General features: G+C 40.6%; 1 protein-coding gene across 1 annotated transcript; it reads left to right on the forward strand.

The window, feature by feature from the left end:
- Positions 1-10,090: 10,090 nt before the first annotated feature.
- fetub (fetuin B) lies at positions 10,091-27,099 on the forward strand. Its single transcript, XM_028587895.1, has 8 exons — positions 10,091-10,170; positions 22,323-22,588; positions 23,652-23,765; positions 23,994-24,081; positions 24,348-24,514; positions 24,875-24,982; positions 25,376-25,462; positions 26,211-27,099. Exons 1-8 carry the CDS (start codon positions 10,155-10,157, stop codon positions 26,949-26,951), a joined length of 1,587 nt encoding a protein of 528 aa, XP_028443696.1. The 5' UTR covers positions 10,091-10,154; the 3' UTR covers positions 26,952-27,099.
- The last annotated feature ends 811 nt before the right edge of the window (positions 27,100-27,910 follow it).

Raw genomic sequence — 27,910 nt, forward strand, 5'->3', positions numbered from 1 at the left:
ACATCCTTTAATTTTTTTAATATTCTTTAACGTAAAAAAATGCTTTAAATCTATTATGCGGCCTGACCTTTTGACCTATTCATTTCAAACCACTTTTGTTGAACTCAGCTAACCCCCCTACACATTGCACAAAGCTTCTTTTTTCAAAAAAAACATCCTTTAATTTTTTTAATATTTTTTAATATAAAAAAATGCTTTCAATCTATTATGCGGCCTGACCTTTTGACCTATTCATTTCAAACCACTTGCGATGAACTCAGCTAACCCCCCTACACATTGCACAAAGCTTCTTTTTTCAAAAAACCCATCCTTTAATTTGTTAAATATTTTTTAATGTAAAAAAATGCTTTAAATCTATATTTTTAATATTACAAAATATTTAGAAAAAATAAAGGATGGGTTTTTTGAAAAAAACGCTTTGTGCAATGTGTAAGGGGCTTAGTTGAGTTCATCAAAAGTGGTTTGAAATGAATAGGTCAAAAGGTCAGGCCGCATAATAAATTTATGGCATTCTTTTACATTAAAAAATATTAAAAAATTAAAGGATGGGTTTTTTGAAAAAAGAAGCTTTGTGCAATGTGTAGGGGGGTTAGCGGAGTTCATCAAAAGTGGTTTGACATGAATAGGTTGAAAGGGCAAGCTGCATAATAGATGTGTCAAATATCCAACGTCCAATATATAACCAACTTTCATTTGTATTCATTTGTTTTTTGCAGTTTACAAAAAAAAAAAAAAAAAAGGATTGACGTTTCTGCTTTGTAGTAACAGGACATGTTGACAGGACAGGATACGTGTTGAAATGTTTGCAAAATGCTGTTAGGAAATGGCGCAGTATACTCTTAGCAATGCTCGAGGACGCAACTATGTCATGGCAGGCGTGTTGCTCAGGACCCAAGGCAGCGCAGGGTCAAGGGTGAAGTTGTTTGGATTGTCACTGCCTATTAAACTAAAAAGCAAACTATTTTTCCAAAGGTGTAATACTTTCTTGTTTCTTGACATCCTCTTGGACCTGTCTCACCGCCAACCTTTACTGTCCCCAGGCATGTACTCTATACTCTATACTTTACTCTTTTGACACTCTGTTATGATTTGATACTATAACTAAAATTGAATTGAATTAAACTTTTGATGTAAATTTACAGCTAAAATCTCACAGTATCTTACTGTTTTAATGTTATACAGGATCATACTGTAAGTGGCAATGCATTCTGGGAGAAAATAATACTATTACAGTACTATCTGCGAATGTTACAAATTACAGATATTTAGGTAACACTTTACTTGAAGGTATTTACATAAGAGTGACATGACACTGTCATGAACGTGTCATAAACATTATAAACAAGTCATAAATGTTTATGACATAACGCTTCTGTCATTGAGTGTCATTCGGTTTTTGTCCTGACAAGTTAGGGTTCATGTGTTCATGACAGTGTCATGTCACTCTTATGCAGAGACCTTCAAGTAAAGTATTACCAGTATTTACTGTTAATACCAATACATCTTGGGAAAATAAAGGATAAGGCGGGAAGTACACTGTGGCCAGAATATTACTGTAAATCCAAATAATATGGTAAGAAACTGTCTATTTATAGTAAAATACCTTAAAAATTTCAAAACAGTGTGCGTAGTGTAAATAAACAGTTTACTGGCGAAGCCACTGCCACTATATTACTGTAAACTTTTACACTGAGCTGGAAACAACGCAAAATGTGATTAGGGACAAAGCAGTTGTTTTCTTCTCCTTGGGCTGTCTCACTACCATCTGGAGTTCATATAAAGACAGTTGCAGCTGTGAGTAACTCCTCCATGTTTGCATGGCATTGTATTACAATGGTGTCCATCTACAGCACAAACATCAAGAAGAGTTTCTTAAGTACCTAAAGTTGTAACTTACAGTGTCAACATAGTTCAAACCTGAATAGAAACAGATTGTAGTGTAAACATGGGACACAGCTCATATGTTGTGGCAGCAGTGCGTTGGAATGTGTCGAAGCTGATGGTGGAGTGTTTGCTATTTCTGCATTTTCTATAGTGGATAATACTATACAGCCTCTCTGTTAAACCTTCAGGGACTGAAATAATATATACGATTAAAATGATCTTGCCATTTACAACCAGGTCTAACAACAATAATTAACTTCATCAAAGAGTGCTGAAGAAGGCAACAAGCATGACTACAGCAATAAAAGGAATAGGATTTGGCACAGCAGCTTAAAAAGAAGACCTGTTTTGGTCTGCTGCCAAGACAACAGTTAGAGGCAATCAAAATGTCTAGCACCACAGATGACTTTAAAGTGCAGCCGTCTGAATGTCTGAACCGTCTGCTGGCAGACTCTCCTCCTCCTCTATCTAAATATCACAATGTGATGAAGGCCTTTTCTGACCGCGACAGCTTGAAACTAGATTGGCGTCCATCTGTGAATCCAGACAGCAGCTCGACAACACAGAAAGGCCTGTTCGGGAGGGGGGGGTTGTCAAAGAGGTTTTTGAGGACGCCTAAATGGTAATTGATCGTTTAGTCAGGAACACTCTCGTCATCAATTTAACAATTTGTTGCTAAAAATAGAAACTCAGTTATGCTTCGGTGCTGATGGCTCCACTCTCGTTCAGAAGCTCCCTGCATTAACTAAGCAGCATGCCATCCAAAATAGGGAGCGCAATGCAGAAACCCCCCAAAGGGGTATACAAGACAATACCATTTTAACTTTTGAACCATGTGGAGGCTTGCGTGGTTGAGGCAAAGCTTTGGTGTAATAAGCTGTGATTGGTGTGTGACTGATTAGAAACAGTGGCCCAATCAGCGGGCTGTCAGCTGAATACAGCATGGGGCGTATGACTTCCGTGTCCCTCATGCAACTAACGCGATGCTTCATATTTAATCTGCTCATTCATCTTGACATGAGAAGACAAACTGATTCAACATCTGCAGCCTTACTCCCAGGTAATAAATAAATGAGATTAAGCTACAGGCAAGCAGATGTAGATTCAAAGTCTGGTGGAAAACCCTTCTCATAAATGCATGCTTAAAAATAAGCATTACCTCCCTCTTTCTTTCTCTCTGTCTCCCGGTGCCTCTTTTACACATGACATCATGTCTAAATCTGCAACCCTGAACACTTTTTCCTTTAATCTGATGCCCAAAAGCGGCTTGGAGTCTTTTCTCTGAGTGATTTGAGCATCTGAAGCAGAGAAGTGTACCTTTCATGATTTGTAGCACAGACTTTTAAAGTATGGATTGCTGCCAAAGGACCCCTTTTAAGGGAGAATGAATTCTAACAGCATGGCCAATTAAAAAAAAAAAAAAAAAAAGAAATAATGGAGAAGAAATGACTACAATCAGAGAGGAGGTAATAATGGTTGTTTGGCAATTGGTCTTCTGAATCATAAATGTGCTTGCTCCCTATTATCTTCTGAAAGCATTTCTTTTTTGCCAGACACAGGGCAAGCGATTCACTGAGCAGTGTGTATGGTGTAGCAGACAAAAATAAAATGCAATTTCATTTTAGTTGGAATTTGACAGTGTGATAGGTGTATTTGGTTCCTGTCAACGAGGGGTTGATTATGAATTTTGCCTCGCAATCTCCTGTTGCAGACAGCAGGATGTGATTACAGGATTACACAGCAGCAAGGTGATGATGGCTTTGTGTGTTCCTGGTACACTCACATTGCACATGAGAAGCCAGCTCCATCTTTCAATAGGCCAAAAAGCAACTCATCAGCTGCTACACATAGATATGCAGGCGTTCGATAAGACCTGTTGATGGACAGCGACGAATGCACAAACTGGAAGGAGCCAAGACTCTAGTCTAAATTAGAGAGATGAAAGATCAAAAATGAAACTCGTAGAAAATCAAGATGCAAATTGAAAGGAGACAGCAAGTTTAACAGCTTATTTTACTCATAGCTATGGTATATTTTCCTTTTTTGGGGGTATTCTTTTTTAGTATTATGTCCTTGATATATTTAGAAAGGAATTCTTATACCTCTTTGGTACAACAGGTCTCCAATTCAATTATCTCAACGTATAATAAGGAAACCTAAAAAACAGCTGAAGGAAAAGTCACGGGATCACCAAAATCAGAAGGATTCACCATCTGAGAACAATAAATGTCTGTACTGAATTTTGTGACAATTGATAATGTAGCCTACGATATATTTCACTGGATAACAGAAAATTTTGACTTCTTGAGTGTGTACCACTGGCCTGGCTCAAAACATACTGTGTATGTGTGTGTATATATATATATATATATATATATATATATGCACAAGTGAAGTAGCCTTTATATGTATGTGCAAGTGAAGTATAAATGTATGTGCAAATGAAGTGTTTATTTACAGTATGTGCAAGTGTATAGTACCAGTATATATGTGCAGGTGAAGTATATAATGTATGTGCAAGTGTTTAGTACATGTACAGTACAGGCCAAAAGTTTGGACACACCTTCTCATTCAATGTGTTTCTTTATTTTTATGACTATTTACATCGTAGATTCTCACTGAAGGCATAAAAACTATGAATGAACAAATATGGAATGATTTACTTAACAAAAAAGTGTGAAATAACTGAAAACATGTCTTATATTTTAGATTCTTCAAAGTAGCCACCCTTTGCTTTTTTTGATAACTCTGCAAACCCTTGGTGTTCTCTCAATGAGCTTCATGAGGTAGTCACCTGAAATGGTTTTCACTTCACAGGTGTGCCTTGTCAGGGTTAATTAGTGAATTAGTTTTCCCTTATTAATAAAAAAAGCAAAGGGTGGCTACTTTGAGGAATCTAAAATATAAGACATGTTTTCAGTTATTTCACACTTTACTTTAAGTACATAATTCCATATGTGTTCTTTCATAGTTTTGATGCCTTCAATGAGAATCTACAATGTAAATAGTCATGAAAATAAAAAGGTAATGTAGCATTGAATGAGAAGGTGGGTCCAAACTTTTGGCCTGTACTGTATGTGCAAGTGAAGTAGTCAATTCTGGCCTAGGCGGCTTCTCATAAGTTTACACTTCTCAAACCAGCAACCGGGTGGCTGTTCTCTGCTAGATGGAATCTCACAGCATGACACTTCTTTGATGCCCTGAGGTGGAAAAGCCCTCATTCCCTTTGTTAGAAGCCATTGTAAATAAGAACCGGTTCTTATTAAATTGCCTGGAAAATTATAAGGGAAATAAATAAATAAATAAATAACACTGACCCAGCAAGTACTCAAACCTAAAAGACAAAATAGGTCAGTTGCTCCCAAAATGACCTTTATTACTGCCCTAACATTGATTTTAATGGGCATTTTATGATAATTTACCCCTATAGTTAAGATTTTCGTATTATCATACAAACTACTTACAATAAAGTCTGTACTTCAGAATACCCTTGTATGTATGTCAAGTGATGTAAATTAGCCTCCAGTGTTGATGGTGTTTATATTGAAAGTACATATCCTCCTCTACTATTTTGCACTGGGAATTTTCAGCAGGTTGTTTCCAAAGCAAAACTGACAAGCTGCCACGCAAGCTGCCAGCGTGTGTTGTTTTGACCAAAACAAGATAGCTGATAAAATACAGTAAGTGTCACGCCCGGTGACAGTCTGGGTGTGTGTGTGTGTGTGTGTGTGTGAGTGAGTGAGTGAGAGAGTGAGAATGTTTTTTTGTTTTATTTCCTCTTTTTGTTATGCCTGCTGTGTGGTTGTTGTGTTTCGTTTTTCTCTTTACCTTCATTCTTCACAGTGAGGGGACACGCCCTCTCCTGCTGCTCTCTCCCCGCACCTGGTCCCTATTCCAAATCAGCTCACCTGCAACTCATGAGCTCATCATCCACCTTAAAGGTCCTGACATGCTGCTTTTTGGATGCCTTTATATAGGCCTCAGTGGTCCCCTAATACTGTATCTGAAGTCTCTTTTATATAGACCTTAGTGGTCCCTTAATACTGTATCTGAAGTCTCTTTTATATAGACCTTAGTGGTCCCCTAATACTGTATCTGAAGTCTCTTTCCCAAAATTCAGCCTTGGTGCAGAATTACAGCCACTAGAGCCAGTCTCACAATGAGCTTTCCTTAGTATGTGCCATTTCTGTCTGTAGCTATTGAGGAGGAGAGAGGGGGGGCAAAGTGGAGGGTTGGGGGGGTGGCCTTGACCAACTGCCACTTTGCTTGTTTGAAAGCCATGATGTCTCTCTCTCTCTAATGCGTGGGCCAAATTCTCTGGTCGGGCAAAGCAGAGAAAGGGGAGGTAACCTTGCTCCTTATGACCTCATAAGGAGACGATTCCAGATCGGCCCATCTGAGCTTTCATTTTCTCAAAGGCAGAGCAGGATACCCAGGGCTCGGTTTACACCTATCACCATTTCTAGCCACTGGGGGACCATAGGCAGACTGGGGGACCGCATATTAATGTTAAAAAACCTCATGAAGTGAAAATGTTCATGCCATGGGACCTTTTCCCCCTCTGACAACTCTCTCACTCAAAATTAAATAAACAGATTCTTTTGCACCACTTCAGTTTCTGCGTCTGAGTTCTGTCCCCAACCATGACAGTAGGCAGCATTACAAGTCATTTCATGCAGCAGTTTAGGAGGAAGGCCATCGTCAGAGTTTAAAAAGCAGTGGGTTTAATGCAGGCAGATGTGGGCCACATCACATTTACAATTTTATGAATGGCTCCAAAGGTCAAGAGGAGTCGAGGCAGCATCAAGGCGGCACATATTGACACTCATAAACCACATTAGGTGACAGGGAATAGGCCCTGGTAAGGTGGCTTAGTCTCAATAAATTATCCTGCTCACGCCTTTCCTGATTGCCACTGATCTCACAGCTCATCAGAGGATAGACAGCAAAATCCTCCATAAACCCTCTACTACATTCCCATCAGTTAGGTGGAGGACAGCTTGCAAAGGATAATTGCGTCTCAAGAGAGAGAGAGCAAAATCTGTTAGGCAGGATGTAGATATTAGAGGATGGGAATTACTGCAGTTGGCATACAAAATTCAAAATATCCTGATTCTTGAAATGTTTATAATTAGGATATGAGACTCTATATGGACAGTGTATAGAAAAGACATTCAATTCAATGCAATTGTATCTATAGTGTCGAATAATACAAGTTTTCTCAGGACACTTTACAGACAGAGTAGGTCTAAACCACCCTATAATTTACAAAGACCCAACAATTCCCCCCAAGAGCAAATGTTTGGTGTGACCGTGGCGAGGAAAAACTTCCTTTAAATGGTCAAAAACCTCAGACAGAACCAGGCTCTTCGTAGGTGGCCATCTGCCGCTGCCGGTTGGAACACAGAGACACAGATACAGATGTACAGCGGCTGCAAACACAATCCAGGTGCCACCACAATCCAAGGAAATCTGCGAGGCGAGAAAGCATAAGGAATCCGGGGAAGAAGCTCCCCGCAGCTAAGTTAGTAACATGCATTAAAGGGACATGAATGCATAGATGGAAAGAGAGAGGAGAGAGGAGCTCAGCGTGTCATAGGAGGACCCCCGGCAGCCTAAAACTATAGCAGCATAACTAAGAGCTGGTCCAAGGCAAACCTGGGCCAGCCCTAACTATAAGCTTCATCAAACAGGAGAGTCACTCTTTTCGTCCGGATGTCCGTTACCCTCCGCTTGGTGTTGTGATTTTAAACTCCGGTGGATTTCTGAGGACTATGGTGAACTGCTCCTCAGATCTCTGCAGGGTAAATCCAGACAGCTAGCTAGACTATCTGTCCAATCTGAGTTTTCTGTTGCACGACTGAAACAACCTTTAAACGTACACATGTTCCACCAAAACAAGTTCCTTCCCGAGGCTATTTTGCAGCGGCACCGTTGCGCCATCCGGTGCTTAGCACCGCCCAAGACAATTGTTTTAAAGAAGTGCCAATAAACCAGAGCACGTTTTTCTGCCATCCCGGAAAGCTGTGTGGACTAGCCAGACCCTCCTCCGCAGCGCTGAAAAGGAAGGTCTGGCAATGCGAGACTATCTGCCTCATGACCATCATTAAAATGGAAATTAGTAATAGGATGGTGAGAGCCATTCACCTCCATTGTCCTCCCATTTATGACTCACCAGGTAGATGCAGCAGAGCAGGATGCCCTTCTTCACCCCCTCTCTAACTCAGGATGACACCTCCACCATGACAACATGGTCAATACATCTTCCCATCCTACACCTTTACCCTCTTTTGGATGAGCTACAGAGAAATAAAAGTATGAGGAATAAAAGGGGTCGTAATGATCATTAGAAGCCGGTGATCATTTATCTTACACATTCAGATGAAATGTTCTGGCTAAGTGCCTGCAATTTTCCACTCAGTTTCAGATGATGGCTTCTCAGATGGTTCTGTGTAACAAACCATCTGCCGCGTCAGATTACAGCTCTGCCCCTTAGCTGTTCTAAAATCTCTGTAAACCACGGTCTCTTGTGGCTTATTGCTAAAGTAGCCCAGCGCTGTAACATCAGTGGATATTAGGGTTGGATACCGAAACCTGGTGCAAACAAAGGACAATGCAGATTTTGGTGCCTACTTTCGCTTCCACTTTGATGCATGTAGTATGGTGCTCCAAAACTAACGTTACAGGCGACAGAAGCATCACTGCATGTGACGCATGTTAACACTACACTTGGCAGCAGGTAACATTAGCTTACCATAAGCTAGTAGCTGGCTTAAACAAGTGCAAAATGCTGCCAGCTAAACGGTCTAAAGTGTGGCTGAATTTTACTCCACTGGGACGTACAACAGTCTGCAGCTAAAGGTATCGTTTTAGCACCGGTATCGGAAAAAATCCCGACCCTAGTGGATATTAGGTGACGCTGTACTTTTCTCTGTCCCATGCCTTCTTGTTTGCGAGCAGCAAATGAGATGTTTTCAGAAAATTCAATTCAATTTTATTTAAAATTTAAATTAAAATCATAACAAGAGCTATCTCAAGACACTTTCTGGATAGAGTAGGTCTAGACCACACTATATCATACCTCTCAAGTCTCACTCATTGGGCGTGGGACCCACGCATTTCAACCCGTTCACACACTCACACACACGCCACACCTTGTATTTCTCACGCAGAGAAATTCCCAGGATAACGGCCACCAAGTTGCGCTGCTATTTTTTAAACAGTGGAACAGGTAGAGGAATCAAGTGAGTTCCCCATAGAGTTCAGAAGGCCCTGCCACGCACCAGCTGAGTGAGTGCAGATTTCAAGTTGCGGCTTTCATCGCTGTTTGTGACTTTGCCAAAGATTAAGTGACAAGTGTACTCCGGTGTACTCGCCCTGTTGTTTATCTGGTTGCCATGGCTTCGCAAGTGATGATGTCCTGTAACTGTTCCGGTTGAGGGGAGAGAGAGTTCGCTTGAGTTCAGTAGAGCACACAGCTCTGCAGAGTCGTGTTATTATGACTTTATATACTACATGTACATAGCGGAAATCCTGTTGTGCATCTGCCCTATTTCTGATACTGTGGCGGCAGAAATCAACATAGAGGAAACACTGGGTAGCTTTTGCGCTTATTATTATTATTATTATTATTATTATTATTATTATTATTATTATTATTATAGCTACATGTTGAATTGGCTGCAGGGCTACTCTGACAGTTTTATATTTTTATAAAGATACCCATTTTATAATAGGCCTACCCATAATACTTTTATAACAATACCCATAATAATTTGGAATATTTTTAGTTTTTTCTTTCCTTTTATTTTTACCGCACAACCTCCCGGCCCCCATTGTGAAAACCTGTGGCCTAGGCTATTTCATTATATTTTATCCAGACAATGCATAGTATTAAATATTGCACACACACACACACACACACACACACACACAGAAATGCTGAATTAAATAAACAGTTTTTTTATTTGTACGAATTTATGTGTCATTTATCAGATCAGACCCCCGGCCCCACCCAAACCCCTGCTGCCAAAATCTCACTCTGAACTCTGTTCACAACTTGAGAGCCCTGCTCTATAATTGACAAAGACCCAACAATTCCAGTAATTCCCCCAAGAGCAAGCATTTAGTGTGACAGTGGCGAGGAAAAACTCCCTTTTAGGGAGAAACATCAGGTGGTGAGGAAAACTTCCTTTTAGGGAGAAACCTCGGACAGACCCAGGCTCTTGGTAGGCGGTGTCTGGTGGTGCCGGTTGGGCTACAGTTGTGCGATGGCTGCAAGTAAAGGTAGAATTCTTCAAGTCAACACAGATTCACTCTCACACCATGTAACCTCTCCACATATGGTAATAGACAGGACCAGAACAGTTTTATAAAGGGAAAAAAGGAGTTTAGTCTGACACAGCAGATAAACATTGGCTGGCTCCAAAAATAAAAAAGTTGATTGGGGATTACCGTAAAAAAACGCTTTCATTATGCGCCCTCAGCTGTGACAATTAGCATATCGAACCTAAACAAAGAACTAGACTTTTCCAGCTTTGGCTAAATGACCCGTAGCAAAGAACTCATGCTTCAGGTGCAGAGGAGGAAAGGAGACTACTGCTGTGATTGTTTATAGGCCTCGCAGTGAGTCGGTCATGGCCGTACATAATGAGCTGTGGTAAGGCTACGTGTGGAACATAATGCACGTTAAGATACCTATCGGAACTGCTGTTGTTGGGTGGCCGCATTCACATCTTTGATCAAACGTGGTGACAGCGCAATGATGGATAAGTCACGGAGTTGTGTGTGTTTGTTTGCATGCATGCTTCAATCTGTGTCATATTTATGTGCTTCGCCTTATTTGTGCGTGTTGCTATGGAGTTAGATTAAGTGCTCGGCAGTGTGTTTTGTCTCGTTGTCTAGAAGTCCGGAACACCTAGCTTAATGGGAGCCGCTGACCGTGTAACAAACGATGTGACACTGACAGATACATGAATACAAGGCCACACTTTGACTTTTTTCGCTTGATGCTTAAATTAAAATGTATATGTGAACCCTGGTAAGGCACAGCCGCAGCTGTTTTACAGCTCTCTACAACACTCTCCAAATAAAATTTACTAGATTCTCTGTTGTCAGATTTTCAAAACAAACCAGATGATTGATAACATAGCACCACATTCTCGTTAATACAGGAATAGGTCAATTAAAAAAAGACAGTTTTAAAAAATTACTTTTTTCTCTGTATTCGTAGTGTGTCCACTTAATCCGGTTCACAAATAAAAGAATACAATTGAATTTCAACAACTCCTCTGTCTCTTTAATAATGACAGACCTGTTGGCCTGCAGTTGACACCTAAAATATGTTTTCTGTGTTTAACAAAGCCTTACTTTAGCACAGAATTTGCTCCTGTGGGCTTGACGTGTCTCACAATAGTGCTTTAAAGGAACACGCCGACTTATTGGGAATTTAGCTTATTCACCCCCAGAGTTAGACAAGTCGATACATACCCTGCTCATCTCCGTGCGTGCTGTAATGCTGTCTGACGGCTTTGTGTGGTGTGCTTTGTCGCGGTTAATTAGTGGAATTTTTTCCCTTATTAATAAAAAAGCAAAGGGTGGCTACTTTAAAGAATCTAAAATATAAGACATGTTTTTTTAAGTTTTATTGTTTTTGTTAAGTACATAATTGCATATGTGTTCATTCATAGTTTTGATGCCTTCAGTGAGAATCTACAATGTAAATAGTCATGAAAATAAAAAGGAAACGCATTGAATGAGAAGGTGTGTCCAAAGTTTTGGCCTGTACTGTAGTTCCCGCTTTGTTTACTGTTAGAAGACGGCTGTGTCTCATGTTACGTTGGTTTTTGTACACGCTGTGACTATACAAATCACAACATGTAAATAGGAACATATTGGCGTTATTTTGTCACTTTTGTCACTTATTCGGAGCAGTAGGCTAGTTGGAACCAGTCACCTGCAGGATCTGTGCTGGGCTAAGCTAATGCTGGAACCGTCAGACAGCGTTACAGCACGCACGGAGATGAGAAGGGTATGTATCGACTTGTCTTACTCTGGGGGTTACGGTGAATAAGCTAAATTCCCAATAAGTCGGCGTGTTCCTTTAATAACGCTTTTTATCAGTAATTGAAATGTCAAAATTACCACTCGAGGAAGCCAATTTAAAACTGGAAAGTGCTCCCATAACAACCATTGATCCCATTTAAGTCTCTTTTTTTATCACACATTAAGATACTCCTTAAATAATTTGTGTTGGTGTTTTAAAATCTGGCGTTTTGTTAAAGTCATGATTTTTTTTTTATTATTATTTTTGTTACATTTCTTATATAGCACAAATCAAGCTCTGCTGGTTAGATTTGCACAGTTCATAAAGAAGTCACTGCTGTATATTGTATATCTTTCTATAAATATCATTACATCTGTGGTTATGTCATATAAACACTGAGTATTCCAGATTGACCACAGGCCCCTCTAGAGACAAACCTTGAAACCCTTTGTCTGCAGGCGGCCTGTAAGTGTTTTCGACCATGTCGTAGCCACAGGCCACAGCTGTGGTGCTGGAGGATGGTCTGTGTAATAACAAACGTCAGGGTCTCGTATGACAGGAAGAAAAAAGGGAACCTGTGCTTATTGTAATAATGTCAGAGTGCATATGGTTTATTACCCAACATGTTTTCAATATAAGTGGAAAACCTGTCTGACCTTGTATTTCTGCTTTCCAGTCTAGTGTAATATATCAGTATTAAATATTACCAGGGTTCCTGAAAGAAAGTAAACAACTCATGGTGCACTTTGGCTGTATAGATGATGTTTGCAGAACGACCTTAGAGTCATGATTATCTAGCGGGCAACAGAAGTGATTAATGTATTTATGTATTTTGGGTCCCATTGTGGTCTGTCAGCCAGCTGAGGATTTACAAGGTCCTGTATATCAACAGACATGTATATTTTACCTTGCCGTCAGACAGCCCTTTCCGACGCGGAACTGAAGCCGTTATATCGCTCTCTTCAAAGCCACATTTTACCTGGCCGAACATAGTTGCTTGTCTACCGCTGCCTCGATTGGTTAGTTTGTTTGTCTTACTGTGTGCTTTTGGTGTTTTAAAACTAACAAACAAACTATGGGCAGTTCCAGAAGCTGGGTTGTGAACTACTGGCGAGCTAATGGCAGTTAGCACTTGTTAGCGTTGGCTTTCTACTGGGTAAAGCTTAGATTGGGCCCAACAAATCAAGCCCGACCCTACCCGTGCCCATGCACATGTGTCCAAGCCTGGCCCAGCCCGGCACATTAAACCCAACAATTTTTTAATAAGTGGGCCGTTATAACAGTTATATATAGTTGAACTACAGTAATCTGTTTAGAATTATTTTAATGAATAATGCAACAAGGACGAAGCATGTAAACTGCATTGTTTGTTTATTCAGAATGGAATGGATCGCAAATGGATCCGAATGAAGAAACGTAAAAAAAAAAAACTTTGACCCATAACTCCCTCAGCCGAATAGTGTGGGTAACAGATCAAGGCAGCAACATGATCAAAGCCAGAGAATCAGAGAATCCAAACTCTACTACTGGGACACTAAGTTCACACAGTGTGTTTAGGGGCCAGTCATGAGGTGTGTAATTTGGGGCATCAGGCTGTAGTCAGTGATGTTGTCTCCCTTTGTTTGTCATTGAAAATAATATTTCAGGCATTTTCCTCTGAACTGTTGTTCATCCTCACATTAAAAGGGCACAGTCAAGAGGGGTTTAGACCAGTGATTCTCAAAATAAATAAATAATATTCTATGTGCATCTGCTTTTTGACTTGTCTTTTATTTAAAAATATATATATTTTGACGGACATGCGTCAGAGCCATGATAACCATCATTTGATCAACGTTCACTTTAAGTTTGTGTTGATGCAAATATGACCCGGAGTATTTAAAATATGTATTTTCGTACATTGAGGATAAAAAGGGACAGAAACCCCAGTGTTTGATATGTAATGAAGTGCTTGCACATGAGCATGAAACCATCCAAAAAATGTAAATATGTGTATTTATGTTGATGACGTACGTGTGTTTTCAAAAGGCTATTTTCGAAAAATAAATTTGCTTGGTTTGAATTCTATAAAAGTGGGTCGCAACTTAATGACCATGGGAAAATGTGGGTCACAGGATGAGATCTGTTGAGAACCCCTGTTTTAGACAACAGTGAGGACTTAATTTTACATTGAAAGTGAGATGTAAAACCTTACGACATGGTTAAAAAACTTTCAAAATCATTCAAGAAATCTAAATGATGCTCCAAATAATGTTAAATGCTGTCTATTTTAATTGTTTATTCAGTGTTAGCGTAAGGATCCGCAGAAAATAGCTTTTTGAACCTTTATGTTTTCTTGTTACTTAATAATTCAATGTCAGCATGATTTCATACACAGCAGTGAGTAGGAGTTAAAATGTATTCATATTCATCCACACACCTAAGACTCAGAGCTCAGTCATGCGAATTATGGTTGGATAGTGTTTGTTGAATGTCAACAAGTAATTGACCCCTTTGAATTATTCAGGCACTCTCCGGTCAGTCAGTAACAAAATGTACTATTCTCTCCCTACAAGGTTCATTAAAATCCAACTGGTGGTGCAGCAGTTACATCCTTTCAAGGCAGTTCAATTCAATTCAAGAATCATTTGGCAGAAACCTGCAGCTGCACTGCTTTTTATGGGTTGAAATGTTCAGAGGAGAAAGACGTACTCAAATCAATCGTAGATTAAATATACTCCATAACAATTGACAATTCAGCATTTAAAATCTAAGTATTAGTAAATTTACTTAATTGAGAAAATTCAGCAATATAAGCAATATTAGGATTGATTTCTGTAAGAGCTGACTTTTAACATGCGCATACACAATCTGTTCTCATTCCCAACTCGTAAAATACGGACACTTGGGCTGTGGCTCTCAGCGTCAGATGTGACTCCAAATCGTACGTAGCAAGTATGCAGACCGAAACCAAACAACACAGGATAGGGGTTCGGAGACTGGGGTTCGGGTCCCGTTCTTGTTCCGCGTGTCACAGAAACATACATTTTATAACCCCACCCACGATCTTTTCCTAAACTTACCTGTCCCGTTCTTGTTCCGCGTGTCACTGAAACGTAAATTTTATAACCCCACCCACGATCTTTTCCTAAACCTAACTGTCCCGTTCTTGTGTTTGGTCTCCTCCAGCTCCTGTGAAAAATATCCGGCTCTTCAGCAGCTGCATGTTTTGATAGCGTGGAGCTGTTTAAACATGCAGCTGCTGAAGAGCCGGATATTTTAGGTAGAGCCGGGGGTTCATGAGATTGGCAATACCGAACCATACAGTAAAACCAAACAATAAGCTAAAAGATCGTTCTGGTAAAAGTTTATTTTCTAAAGATTTGTTTTATGCAACTGCAGCTATGACTATACATTATGTTTTGTATGTACAATTTTAATTTGCTCATTTTCATAGTCAATCATCACATAAATATAGTAGATTAAAAACTCAAAATGTGGAAAATGTGTGTGTGTGTGTGTGTGTGTGTGTGTGTGTGTGTGTGTGTGTGTGTGTGTGTGTGTGTGTGTGTGTGTGTGTGTGAGGCGGGCACTGCTGCTAGGGGAGTCCATCTATGGGGGAGACACATCGTGGAGAGAGAGAGAGAGAGAGAGAGAGAGAGAGAGAGAGAGAGAGAGAGAGAGGGTGATCGACAAAGTCTAATATCCCTATCTGATATTTTGATTTGATTTGTTTGACAGTGAAGCTGTGTGCAAACAGAAATATATATATATATATATATATATATATATATATATATATATATATATATATATATATATTTGTTATTAAAAAACAAACATGCATCCAGAAAAAGGCACTTTCTCTTGAGGAAGAAAAAGGGCAGGTGCTCAAGCCCCTTTTGATGTCCATGTGTGCACGTGCCTGCTCCAGCGCGACCTAAAGGTCAGATGAAATGAATTGTTTCTAAGCCTCAACTCTCGGGGCGAGAGCCCTCTCTGTCCTCATCATCCCCTTAACTCATTATTTCTCTCTTTGCTTAGTGTAAGTGCGTACTCCGCAGTGTCCTCCTATAGTAAAATAATGGACAGGGTTGTTTTTCAACTCCACCTTGTCTATTATTGCCTATAAACAGGTCACCTCATCATGTGTCATCATCACTTACATAGTGGTGGTAGTAGGTGTTCATTTTTTTTTTATATTTCACAAACCATTATTTGCTTAGGAAACAGGTGAGCAATACACTTCCTTACACATATGTTAAATGCGTTACATGACATGTTTTTACAACATGAGTTCTGAGTACAGTTCATCTTAATCTGAGTCACTTCTCCCTTCTACATTTATCTGTTTATTTTCTCATTTACGTTCTTGGAAAAGTCAAAGGATTTCTTTGCACAAATTATAACACATATTGTGTTAAACCAAACTGGGCGGTAGAGAAGTCGAGGGAATGATGATGGACCAAAATTAAAAAAATGTGTATATACAGTACTTCGACTTTGAGTAATTGAAAACAGTAACACAACTAGCTAGAAACCATAGGAAGTGAGACAGAAACAATCCCGCACAGTGTGGTCATTTTTACTTACTCTCCAGCCCAGGGATGTGCACAGACATTTTGGGTGGCAGGGGCTCAATGAAAAAAAAAAAAAAGGCCTAATTGTTAATAAAAAATTATTTATTTTTAATGTTAACAAAACGTTAAATATATTAACACAACTCTGACTACTTTACCAATTTTTCTTATTTACCTTACACAATTGTTTAATAGATTTAATGAATACTCAACAAAACAATCAGTTCACACAGAGACTTTTTAGAATTCACCAGGTTAATCACAAACAGCAAAGGGAACTCTGCCACCGTGTGCATGTTTTCTATATGTTTATTTTGCAAATGGCAATAAATCATTTCAGTTCTTCAAAAAATATTTTTGAAAAATCTCAACAAAAATCTTCACACTAAACTGAAAAAGGCTGTTGCTGCAAATGTGTTAATTTTACAGGAAAAACACTGCAACAATAATAAAGAAGCACTGTTATTATTAGATGAGGAGCCTGCGATCCAAATGATGAAGTTACTGTTTAATTCAGGACGCCTTTTTCATGTTGTGGTCAATTTAGAGATGTTGGTCCATTTTGCTTCCATGTCTTCTTTTACTCTAATGGAAATAAAACTTAGAAAATACACATTTTAGATGGCATTTGTTTTAGGCTGCATCTGTAGATTTCTTCTAAATTAATCTACATATTTCTACCTAAACATTTCAGGGGAAAAGACTATTGGTGTTAAGTCATTAACTGGGGAAGTTCTGTGCTGATATGTTGAGTTATTTAGTTTATCCTGTTCACCTGCAAGAAAAACTTTGTGGGGTAGGAGCTGGAAGGGACTGCTGCCTCTCTGCCTGCCTCTCTTTGTGTTTGTGTGTGTGTGTGTGTGTGTGTGTGTGTGTGTGTGTGTGTGTGTGTGTGTGTGTGTGTGTGAGGCGGGCACTGCTGCCGGGGAGACCAGTCTATGGGGGTGACTCATTGCGGAGGGAGAGGGAGGAAGAGAGAGAGCGATTGACAAAGTCTAATCTCCCTATCTGATATTTTGATTTGGGAAGGGAAGCTGTGTACAAACAGGAATATATATATATATATATATATATATATATATATATATACAGTGGGGAAATAAGTATTTGACCCCTTGCTGATTTTGCAGGTTTGCCCACTTACAAAGAATGCAAAAATCTACAATTTTAATCATATGTACATTCTAACAGTGAAAGACAGAATCCCAAAGAAAATTCAGAAAATCACATCATATGAATTTATTAAAATTGATAACCATCTGATGAGGAAAAACAAGTATTTGACCCCTTGGACAAACAGCATGTTAATATTTTGTAGAAAAGCCATTATTGGCCAGCACAGATGTCAAACGGTTTTTATAGTTGGTGACAAGGTTTGTGCACATTTCGGCAGGGATGTTGGCCCCTCCTCCCTGCAGACAGCCTCCAAATCATTCAGGTTCCGAGGTTGTCGCCTGGCAACTCGAATTTTAAGCTCCCTCCAAAGATTTTCAATCGGATTCAGGTCTGGAGACTGGCTAGGCCACTCCAGAACCTTGATGTGCTTCTTCTTCAGCCACTCTTTTGTTGCTTTGGCGGTGTGCTTAGGGTCGTTGTCGTGCTGAAACACCCATCCTCGACCCATCTTCAGCTCTCTCACTGAGGGAAGGAGATGTCGGTCCAGAATTCCACGATACATGGCCCGTCCATCCTCCCCTCAATACGATGGAGTTGTCCCGTCCCCTTGGCTGAAAAGCACCCCAAAGCATGATGTTGCCACCACCATGCTTGACGGTGGGGATGGTGTTCTTTGGGTTGTACTCGGTGTTCTTTGCCCTCCAAACACGACAAGTTGAGTTGAGGCCAAAAAGTTCTATTTTGGTCTCATCTGACCACATCACCTTCTTCCAGGCCTCTTCTGAGTCGTCCAGGTGGTGAATGGCGAACTTCATGCGGGCCTGTACATGTTTCTTCTTGAGCAGGGGGACCTTGCGTGCGCTGCAGGATTTCAATCCATGACGGCGTAGTGTGTTACCAACGTTTCTTTTTGTAACTGTGGTCCCAGCTGCCTTCAGTTGATTCATCAGTTCCCCCTTGTGGTTTTGGGATGATTCCTCACCGTTCGCATGATCAGGGACACCCCACGAGGCAAGATCTTGTGTGGAGGCCCACACCGAGGGAGGTTGGCGGTGGTGTGGTGCTTCTTCCATTTCCTGATAACTGCACCGACAGTTGATCTTTTCTCTCCAAGTTGCTTTCCGATTCTCTTGTAGCCCATCCCAGCCTTGTGCAGATCAGCAATCTTGTCCCTGATGTCCGTAGAAGCTCTTTGGTCTTGCCCATGGTGGTGATGTTGGATGCTGGTTGTTTGGGTGTTGACAGGTGTCTTTTATACAGGTAACGAGGTGAGGCAGGTGTATTTGATGTAGATAATTGGTTCGGATTGGGGCTGTGTCTTAAAGAAAGACTAACTGGCTTGTAGGAGCCAGAATACTTGCTGTTTGTCCAGGGGGTCAAATACTTGTTTTTCCTCATCAGATGGTTATCAATTTTAATAAATTCATATGATGTGATTTTCTGGAATTTTCTTTGGGATTCTGTCTTTCACTGTTAGAATGTACATATGATTACAATTGTAGATTTTTGCATTCTTTGTAAGTGGGCAAACCTGCAAAATCAGCAAGGGGTCAAATACTTATTTCCCCACTGTATATATATATATATATATATATATATATATATATATATATATTGATTATTAAAAAACAAACATGCATCCAGAAAAAAGGGCACTTTCTCTTGAGGAAGAAAAAGGGCAGGTGCTCAAGCCCCTTTTGATGTCCATGTGTGCACGTGCCTGCTCCAGCGAGACCTAAAGGTCAGATGAAACAAATTGTTTCTAAGCCTCAACTCTCTCCTCATTATCCCCATAACTCATTATATCTCTCTTTGCCTAGTTCCAGCCTCACCAGATTGCCTCCTGCACACTCAACTTCCACTGTAGCGTTACCTCAGTTGTTGGTCTCATGTTGCAATATACTGTAGCACCACCTTGTGTCTTATGTGAGACACACTCAAAGTAAATCCCTGAGAACTGACACATACAGTATAGGTTAGTGAGAAGGTAGTCTATATCCACGACGCTCCACTTCGGGGATTCCTCGGTTGCAGACGGAAATTCCACCGGATTTCACTCATTTAGGCCGGATATCCGTTGCCTTGGGCTTTCTTTGTGTTGGCATTTTAAACTCTGGTCGATTAATGAGGACTCTAGTTAACCTTTACTCACATCTCTGCAGGGTAAAACCAGACAGCTAGCTAGACTATCTGTCCAATCTGAGTTTGCTGTTGCACATTTCTGTTAAAACAACCTTTGAACGTACACATGTTCAACCAAAATAAGTTCCTCCCCGAGCCTATTTTGCAGAGGCTCCGTCCGGCGTTTAACGCCACTGCCCATGACGATTGTGATTGGTTTAAAGAGATGCCAATAAACCAGAGCACGTTTTTCTCCCATCCCGAATGCTGTGTGGGCTAGACAGACCTTCCTCCACAGCGCTGCGGAGGAAGGTCTGGCAATGCCAGACTGGTGACAAGGCAATGAAAACCCCTATCAGAGGTAGAACAAAGCACAAACATTTTTTTTCTTGAGTCTCCTATATATTTTTATACAATAATCAATTTCATATGTACAGGTACTCTCGTTGAGACAAAGGGTCTCATTGTCAAGAGAGACCAACATCAGTTACAGACAGATTACAACAGTATTAACAAGATTTACCAAATAGTACATACAATAGATACAATACTACTAATAATAATACAATAGTTACAATCCTGAGTATGGTCTGTAAGTAAATGTATGTACTTTGTTACTTTTCATTATTGGTTCAGACATTTCACTGTGGACCAATGGACCAAAGTCTCAAGCCAACAGATCGACCAGCAATCACTAACATGGCTAAAATTTAACCCCAGAGCGGCCTCTTTTACATCATTACCCATGCCCCAGTCGGCCAGCAATCTACCTTTGCCTGTGTGATCTGACCTGTGTGTTTGCATTACCACAGGCGATTAACATGCCTATTAAGTGTCTTAAAAACAAGTAATGCTCTTGGATCTAATTCCTTCTTCTGTCATCTCAAGCGGTTTACTGAATTCCAGTAATGGTCTGTGTCAATGCCCTAGAAGTCATTACTGTACCCCATCTACTCTTGCATTCTCTGAGTAATCAGTCTCACAAATCAATGCAATTAACACCATTCCTGCAAATGAAAGTGGCAAATGTGTTTTTCCACCTTGAAAGACGTGTAGAGGAACTCTAACAGTCATTTGCTTTAATTTGAATTTGTACATTTCATCAAAGTGACACTCAGCATACATTCAAACTTGCATAAGCTAATATTTAGAGTTGTGTTTCTGTATATTCTGCTAAAACGGTCACAAAACACCATTTTGTACCAGAAAATTTGAAAAAGTTTGGTGCCCGTTGGCTTTTGGTTACAAACATCTTGGAACAAAATGTGTTTCACTTTTCAAGTTTTTCAAATGAGTTTTACTCATATAAGGTAAGATTTTCCATCAACTTCAAGCACTTAATTCAGAATGGCATGTACTGTGTCTTATGTAAGTGTGGCCTACTTCATAGACGTTGCAACACAGCAGCTGCACAAGAAATATTGATTTTTAGTCTGTGATTCCATGGATTGTGTATTTTGTTATGACAAAGGTCAGATGATTCACTATCACTGCAATGCTTGCATCAACATCAAAGTAACATCTCTTCCCCTGGACCAGGTTTAGTGAAGGTGCTGGTTCAGTGTGTCCTGTGTGCAAAGAAGACTACAGCGTTCAGGAGAATGTTAGACAACTGCCGTGTTGTTTCACAATGACTGTCTACAACTGTTGATGTGTGAGGACCAAAAACTTGATTTTGGTTTAGGGTCATTTCAGTAGTTTTTAAACCTGGACCATATTTTCCCTTGCACTTGTGTCTAAGTGACTAATTTGAACAAAAATCTTTGAAACTGGTCCAGTATTGAGTGAGAATGCTGTAACCTGCGGTCGCGAACCGGGCTGCAATGTAATCCTATAGGGCAAATGGACACCGTCAATGTACGTCCACTAAAAGTGCTGATTTTGCCATTTACAGGCTCAGATTGTTATTCTATGCTATTCTAGTCTATGCACGTATCATATGGTGTCTTGTAGAATAAAGTGGGGTTCATAGCTACTACAGACGCCTCCTCTAAGTTGGAATTAAACGTCAGTGCTACGTCAGCTACTGAGATACCATGTGGAGATCACAAGGACTGGGATTGGCCTGTGGTACTTTGATATAATCAAGGCGTGCATGCCCCAGAGGTGTCATTTTTTAATGATGACAACAGTGACCTGATACTGGTCAGCTTATGTAAATAGGAGCTAGCTGCAGAATGAGCTGTGTTTCAGTTGAAATGTAAATACACTACTAGTTTGATTAGTTTACATTCTTTAACTTTTCGATCAAGTTACTTCCAGCACACTGTCTGTCCCTATTGATGCCAGAAAAGAGTGTATGACTGGAGGGCCGATTATCTCCCAACTGATAAGCTCCATTGTGCAAGTCCTCACAGTAGCTGATTGGTTGGCAGATAGATCAACTGATGCAGCATTCCTAGATATGACTATTTATTTTGGGAGGGGTTGGGGATCAATGGTTTACCGGGAATGACAGGAGGGTGTGTGTGTGTGTGTGTGTGTGTGTGTGTGTGTGTGTGTGTGTGTGTCTGTGTGTGTTTGTGTGTGTGTTTACAGTAAACAGTAGCAGAACATAAAAGGTAACCTCATCCCTCTCTGGGCACCTTTTCCACCAGCCAGTGTGTGTTTGAGAGAGACAGAGGCAGAGACATCCCAGGCCTTTACCATGAAGCACTGTGTGCTGCTGTCGCTGTTGTTGGCGTTGGGGTGCGTGCACGTCCACGGTGCACCGGTGGAGCAAACCGGCATTGAGCAGGGCTCGTGTGAGGACGCATCGGCCAAGGGAGCTGCAGAACTTGCTCTGACCAAGATCAACGAGGACCGGCAAGAGGGCTACATCTTCGCCCTGCAGCGCCTGTCCAACGTCCACACGATGAAACATGTGAGTCCAAAGAAAGGAAGTTTGATTATCAGGCTACTTATTTTTCCAACAGGGGTACAATCCATTTCTGTCAAAGCACTTTACATTTTTTTGCTGTGATCTGAAGACACTACGAAGAAACAGATTACAACAGATTCCATTAAATAATTCCCCAGTTTAGACCAATTATCTATCAATAATGTGTGAGAGAAATCAAAGTTGATTGTATATAAAATGTCTATTTTTCTATTTTATTGTAAAGTGCATGATTGATTAAAGTTGAACCAGGAGATAGCTCTATACGTTGGGTAACAGAGTAATGTTCAATCTTGTTTTCACTTACAAGTGAAGGGATTACTGTAAGTGGTTAAAAGAGGACCTGTGGAAAGTTTGTTTCTAAATATAGTATGTCTGCATGTAAACTGACAAGTAAAAGATTATTGTAAAATAAAAAAAATGTATGAAGGCCAAAATTATCCAAAAAAAAGGGGGATTGTTCCTCCAACATTCTTCCAACCCTGCAAAAGTGATTGCTCTTATTATAATTAACAATGCATACGAGGCTCAGGCAAGTAAAATTCACAAGAGATGATTAAAAGAAAATGACTTACGGTGCAAATTTGGTAAACTGAATCAGGATTCAGTTTACCAAAGCTCATCTGGCATGTGATCCCTAAATCTGATGACCTTAGTCCTCATTAAAAGTCTTGGATGATAAAAATATGTAAATTTTTCAAAATTCATTATGAGTTAATTATGAGTGTAATAACTATTCAGACATCAGACATTTAAGCCAAAGATGAATGATGGATGTGTCTGCTGGGTAGAAGACAGATTTGTTTTGATTTTAGTGAGATACCAAGGATTATTGGAGGGGTAACAGCCAGAACCTGATAGTGAAAACTTTTTTCGGCCTTTATTTATCATCATCAGTCATTTAAACCATCACACGATGACATTTTATCCTACCCAGTGGAAGATCATTTCCATTAGAAGGTTTTTCTCATTATGTGCTCTGTGTGTGTGTGTGTGTGTGTGTGTGTGTGTGTGTGTGTGTGTGTGTGTGTGTGTGTGTGTGTCACAGGGAGAGAACGCCATAGTTTTCTACCTGACTCTGGATGTTGTGGAGACCAACTGCAGTGTTCTCAGCAGGAAGGACTGGAAGACGTGTGAGCCTCGTCCCACCCATAACACACCGGTAAGAAAACCCACGTACACACACACTCTTGCATGCATACAAGTCCATATCCATGCACATAGTGTATACTGTTGCAGCCTTTTTTTTCCAACAAACATTATTTTGTCAAGTCTTAAGTCAACGCGTCTCACTGTATTAATATAACACGCGTTATACTTTAGTAGTAGTAACAGTTTGTGCAGCACACTAAACTATTGTATGTGCTTATTGTTGTATTGGTCTTTGCAGGTATATGGCCAGTGCAAAGCTGCTATCTACATCAGTAAGGTGCACAGGGTGGTGCGTCTCTACAAATACGACTGTGTTGTGACACCAGGTAAAAAGTATAAAGATTAAAGCAAGTACAAGAACTGATGATTTTCTTTATTTTCTTAGTGAAATAAGTAAATAAGACATCTAGTTTTACACTCACTACGTATATATTTGGTGAAACTGTTCTTTTCAGTTCAGTTGGACTTATTTGACTCTTAATAAATTCAATATATGCCAGATTTATTCTTTCTAAGACTCAGAATGTGGTGAAATGAGAATGACATTTTGAAAGAATCTTTGTGATGTTTAGTGATTTTTCTCTCTGCTCAGTTCCTGCAGCTAGGGTGGCTGCGTTATGTCCTGACTGTCCGGCTTATTTGACCCATGACAACGCTGAGGTTAACAAGACTGTGACTCTCTCGCTGGAGAAGTTCAACAATGAGAACGGGTTGTCCAATCGTTTCGCTCTGCTCAAAGTCAGCCGCGCTACAGCCGGGGTACGTTTCCCACATGTAACAAAATTGTTTGTTCTGTGGTCCAGATTGCATTTATGTCAAGTTTATTCATGTTTAAGTTAGTTTCCACTAAGAAATTAGCATCAAATCGTCCAGAGAAACCCCTACTGCAGACCAATCCACTTCTCTGTGATTAATCTAAATGCTTACTGTGTAATAAACAGTAATATATTTGCCAAAATATGACTAAGTACACAGCTTTCCTATCAATCCTGACATGTGACCTATACCCCTTTGAAATCCCATTTTATGTGTTAGACGGTTTTGTGCTCCAACCTCTTCAGAAGCTCCTTGACCAACTGCTGTTGTTGAAAAAGAGAATTTGTGTGTTTATGTATCCAGATGGCCATGAAGATGTACTACCATGCAGAGTACACCATCCAGGAGACCACCTGCACCAAGAGCGCAGGAGCAGCTGATAAGTGCCCCCTCATGGAGTGCGAGTTTGCTGTGAGTCATGAAAACTTGTTATTTCACCTTTGAACATTTTATCTCCATCAAATGTGTTGTTCATTTTGACTTCCAAAGTTTTGACTTATTACATGCTCAAGTCAAACAGTATTTGGCTTGTATTCCCAGCTTTTGAGAGAAATAACTTTAAAAAAGGTTTCAAGTTTAATACATTCGGATAATTTGAGTTTTTAAGCCTGTAGCCTCCCTTTTTTTGATCATAGCTTTGTAATCAGTATGTTTTGGGCTTGTACCAGTCCGCAGGTTTATCGTAGCAAATGTGTACTCTGAAATTCAGTTTGTTTACTGAATAAACTCTAGTAAAGCCACATGCGAAATCAGCCCTCCGCTCTTTCCTCTCTTACTTTTCTTTTCTTGTTCTTCTCTCCTCAGCACAAGGGCTTCTGTAAGGCATCCCTCTATTACTCTCCCACTGATGCTGCTAACATCAATGTAGACTGTGAGATCTATGAGCCTGAGGTAAGACCCAAAACACAGTGTCACTTTGATTTACTTATTCTATTTTCTACTTTCTGTAATAAATGTTTTTTTTTTTTTTTTTAAAAGCACACATGCATTATTCTTTTTCTTTAAATGGGTCAAAATTCAATTCAGATTTATTAAAACTTAATTCATTTTGGCAATCATTTCTAACATAACGCAACATATCGTAGTCACCAAAGTAACTGCTGATATCTGGGGGCAATAACTTTATCATTTAGTCTTGCACTGCCTGACTTGTTAAAAGTGATGATCTAAGCAATTGTTTTAGTGATAATAATGTTTTTATATAGACACATTGGCCAAACCTACTTTCACAACTTAAAATAGAATAGAATATGTTTTATTGTCATTGGACAGCAGCTGAAAAGACTGCTATTGCACCATTATTTGTTAGTGCTCAGTTCGTTTATGGCACATGGGTAAAAACTGTTCATAAGTCTGGATCTGGCCTTCATGGACCTGTATCGCTCCCCAGAGGGCAGCAGGGTGAAAAGGTGATTGGCTGGGTGGGAGGAGTCCTGTGTGATGAATTTGGCCCGACACAAACATCGAGCCCTGTAAATGTCTTCTAGGGGGGGGTAGTTGTGTGTTTATGATGCCCCTGTGCAGTTTTAATGACTCTCCGTAGGGCCTTCCTGTCGGCCCCTGTGCAGCTAGCAAACCACACCAGAATGCCATTTTGATTTACCACACATCACCAGTGTAATCCTTCTGTGTTCTCCAGGCTGCTGAGAAAGAGAAGAAATACCACCTGCTGGGCGGAGAGACTGACCACAGCCACAATGACACACACGCACACAGCCACACCCACGACCACGCACACGCCACCGACGACGCGCACACACACGACCACGTGCACGACCACACCAAGAGCCACGGCCACCACGACACCACCCAGCAGCACGCCGACGGCAGCGACCACCACCACACGCACGACCACGACGCCGCCAGCGGCCACAGGCACGCGCACGCCCACTCCCACGACCACGGCCACGGCCACGATCACGTGCACACTCACCACGCCAAGGCGCACAACCACAGCGGCGACTTCCCCAACCAGCACCACGACTACAAGCACGGCGACGCCGTGCACACGCACGAGCACGACCACGAGTTGGCTCTGGATCACGACCACAAGCACGGTCACCTGCACGAGCACGAGCACCACCACCATCACCACGACCACGAGCACGAGACCACGCCGCACGACCACCCAAAGGGCACGGTGAAGACGCTGCCCGCCATGGACCAACCCACGACCCTGCCTTCCTTCCCCGATGACTCCGGCAGAGAGGTAGGAGTCACCCTGCCCCTCAAGCCCGACCCCCAGATCCCCGGACAGACGGAGCCCAACATACAGGCCTTCCCCACCACAGTGTCAGCCCAGTGCGCCCCTGCACCGGCGGGAACCACCCTGGTGGAGCAAGTCTTCGCCGAGGACCCCAGGTTCAAGCCAGCTGCATAAGGAGGGCCCAGTGGGAACTCATTTGGGAACTGAATGGATCCTTAACCCTCCTGTTGTCCTCTTTCAACCAAATTGTCAAAAAATAAGTAACGTGGATGGTTCCATAAAACGCTCCTCACAGGTCAAATAAATGATCAGTTCACTATTTTCATTGAATGTGGGTGTTTTTATTCAATTATATAGCATCTAAAAACAGAAAAGATACAAGAACGTTGAAAAAAGTGACCAAAATATTGGAAAAAGCTTTAAAAATGTCAACAAAAATAAATCAACAAAAACATCGAAAAGAAAGTGACAAAAACACAATAAAAACGTCTGGAAAGCTTCCAAAACATTGGGAAAAGTGGCAAAAATGTCAAAAAAAAAAGTGACCAAAAACGTTGGGGAAAAAAAGGTTTTTATTTCATTGACCCAGAAAAACTAAAAAGTTGCATGGTCGACGGGAAGGCAACACAAGGGTTAAAAACAAAAACTCACACAGACTGAAGTAAAGATGGGGAAATATCTAGACATAGACATTGTAACACACCTTGACGCCTTCCCTGGGTCATTTTTGGGCAACATGCTGGTTTAATATAAGCACAATACATGTAACCATTCCCGTCTCTAATCACTTCGAGATGAGATAAGCTATGGTAGATAAGATAGACTTTATTAATCCAGCTCAAATTCAACCATCCAATAAAGGCACAGTGCAAAAAAAGCACTACATTCACACTAAAACACCGGTTGCTTCCCATTTTGGTGGGAAATGGTAAATAATAAAGATAATAAGATTAGTAAAGTGGTAATTTCCTTTTAGCAGTCCTCAGAGACACAAACAAAACTCCAGAAACTGGCCACCGTATGGACACAGAGAAACCATCTTCAACAGGATGGAATGTCATATTGAGTGACTGCACAGACAAAAGCTGATGAGAACGTTTTCTGTTGGTATGTTATTTGTGTTTGGCTGCACA

The sequence above is a fragment of the Perca flavescens genome, chromosome 9 (assembly GCF_004354835.1).
Source record: "Perca flavescens isolate YP-PL-M2 chromosome 9, PFLA_1.0, whole genome shotgun sequence".
Lineage (NCBI taxonomy): Eukaryota > Metazoa > Chordata > Actinopteri > Perciformes > Percidae > Perca > Perca flavescens.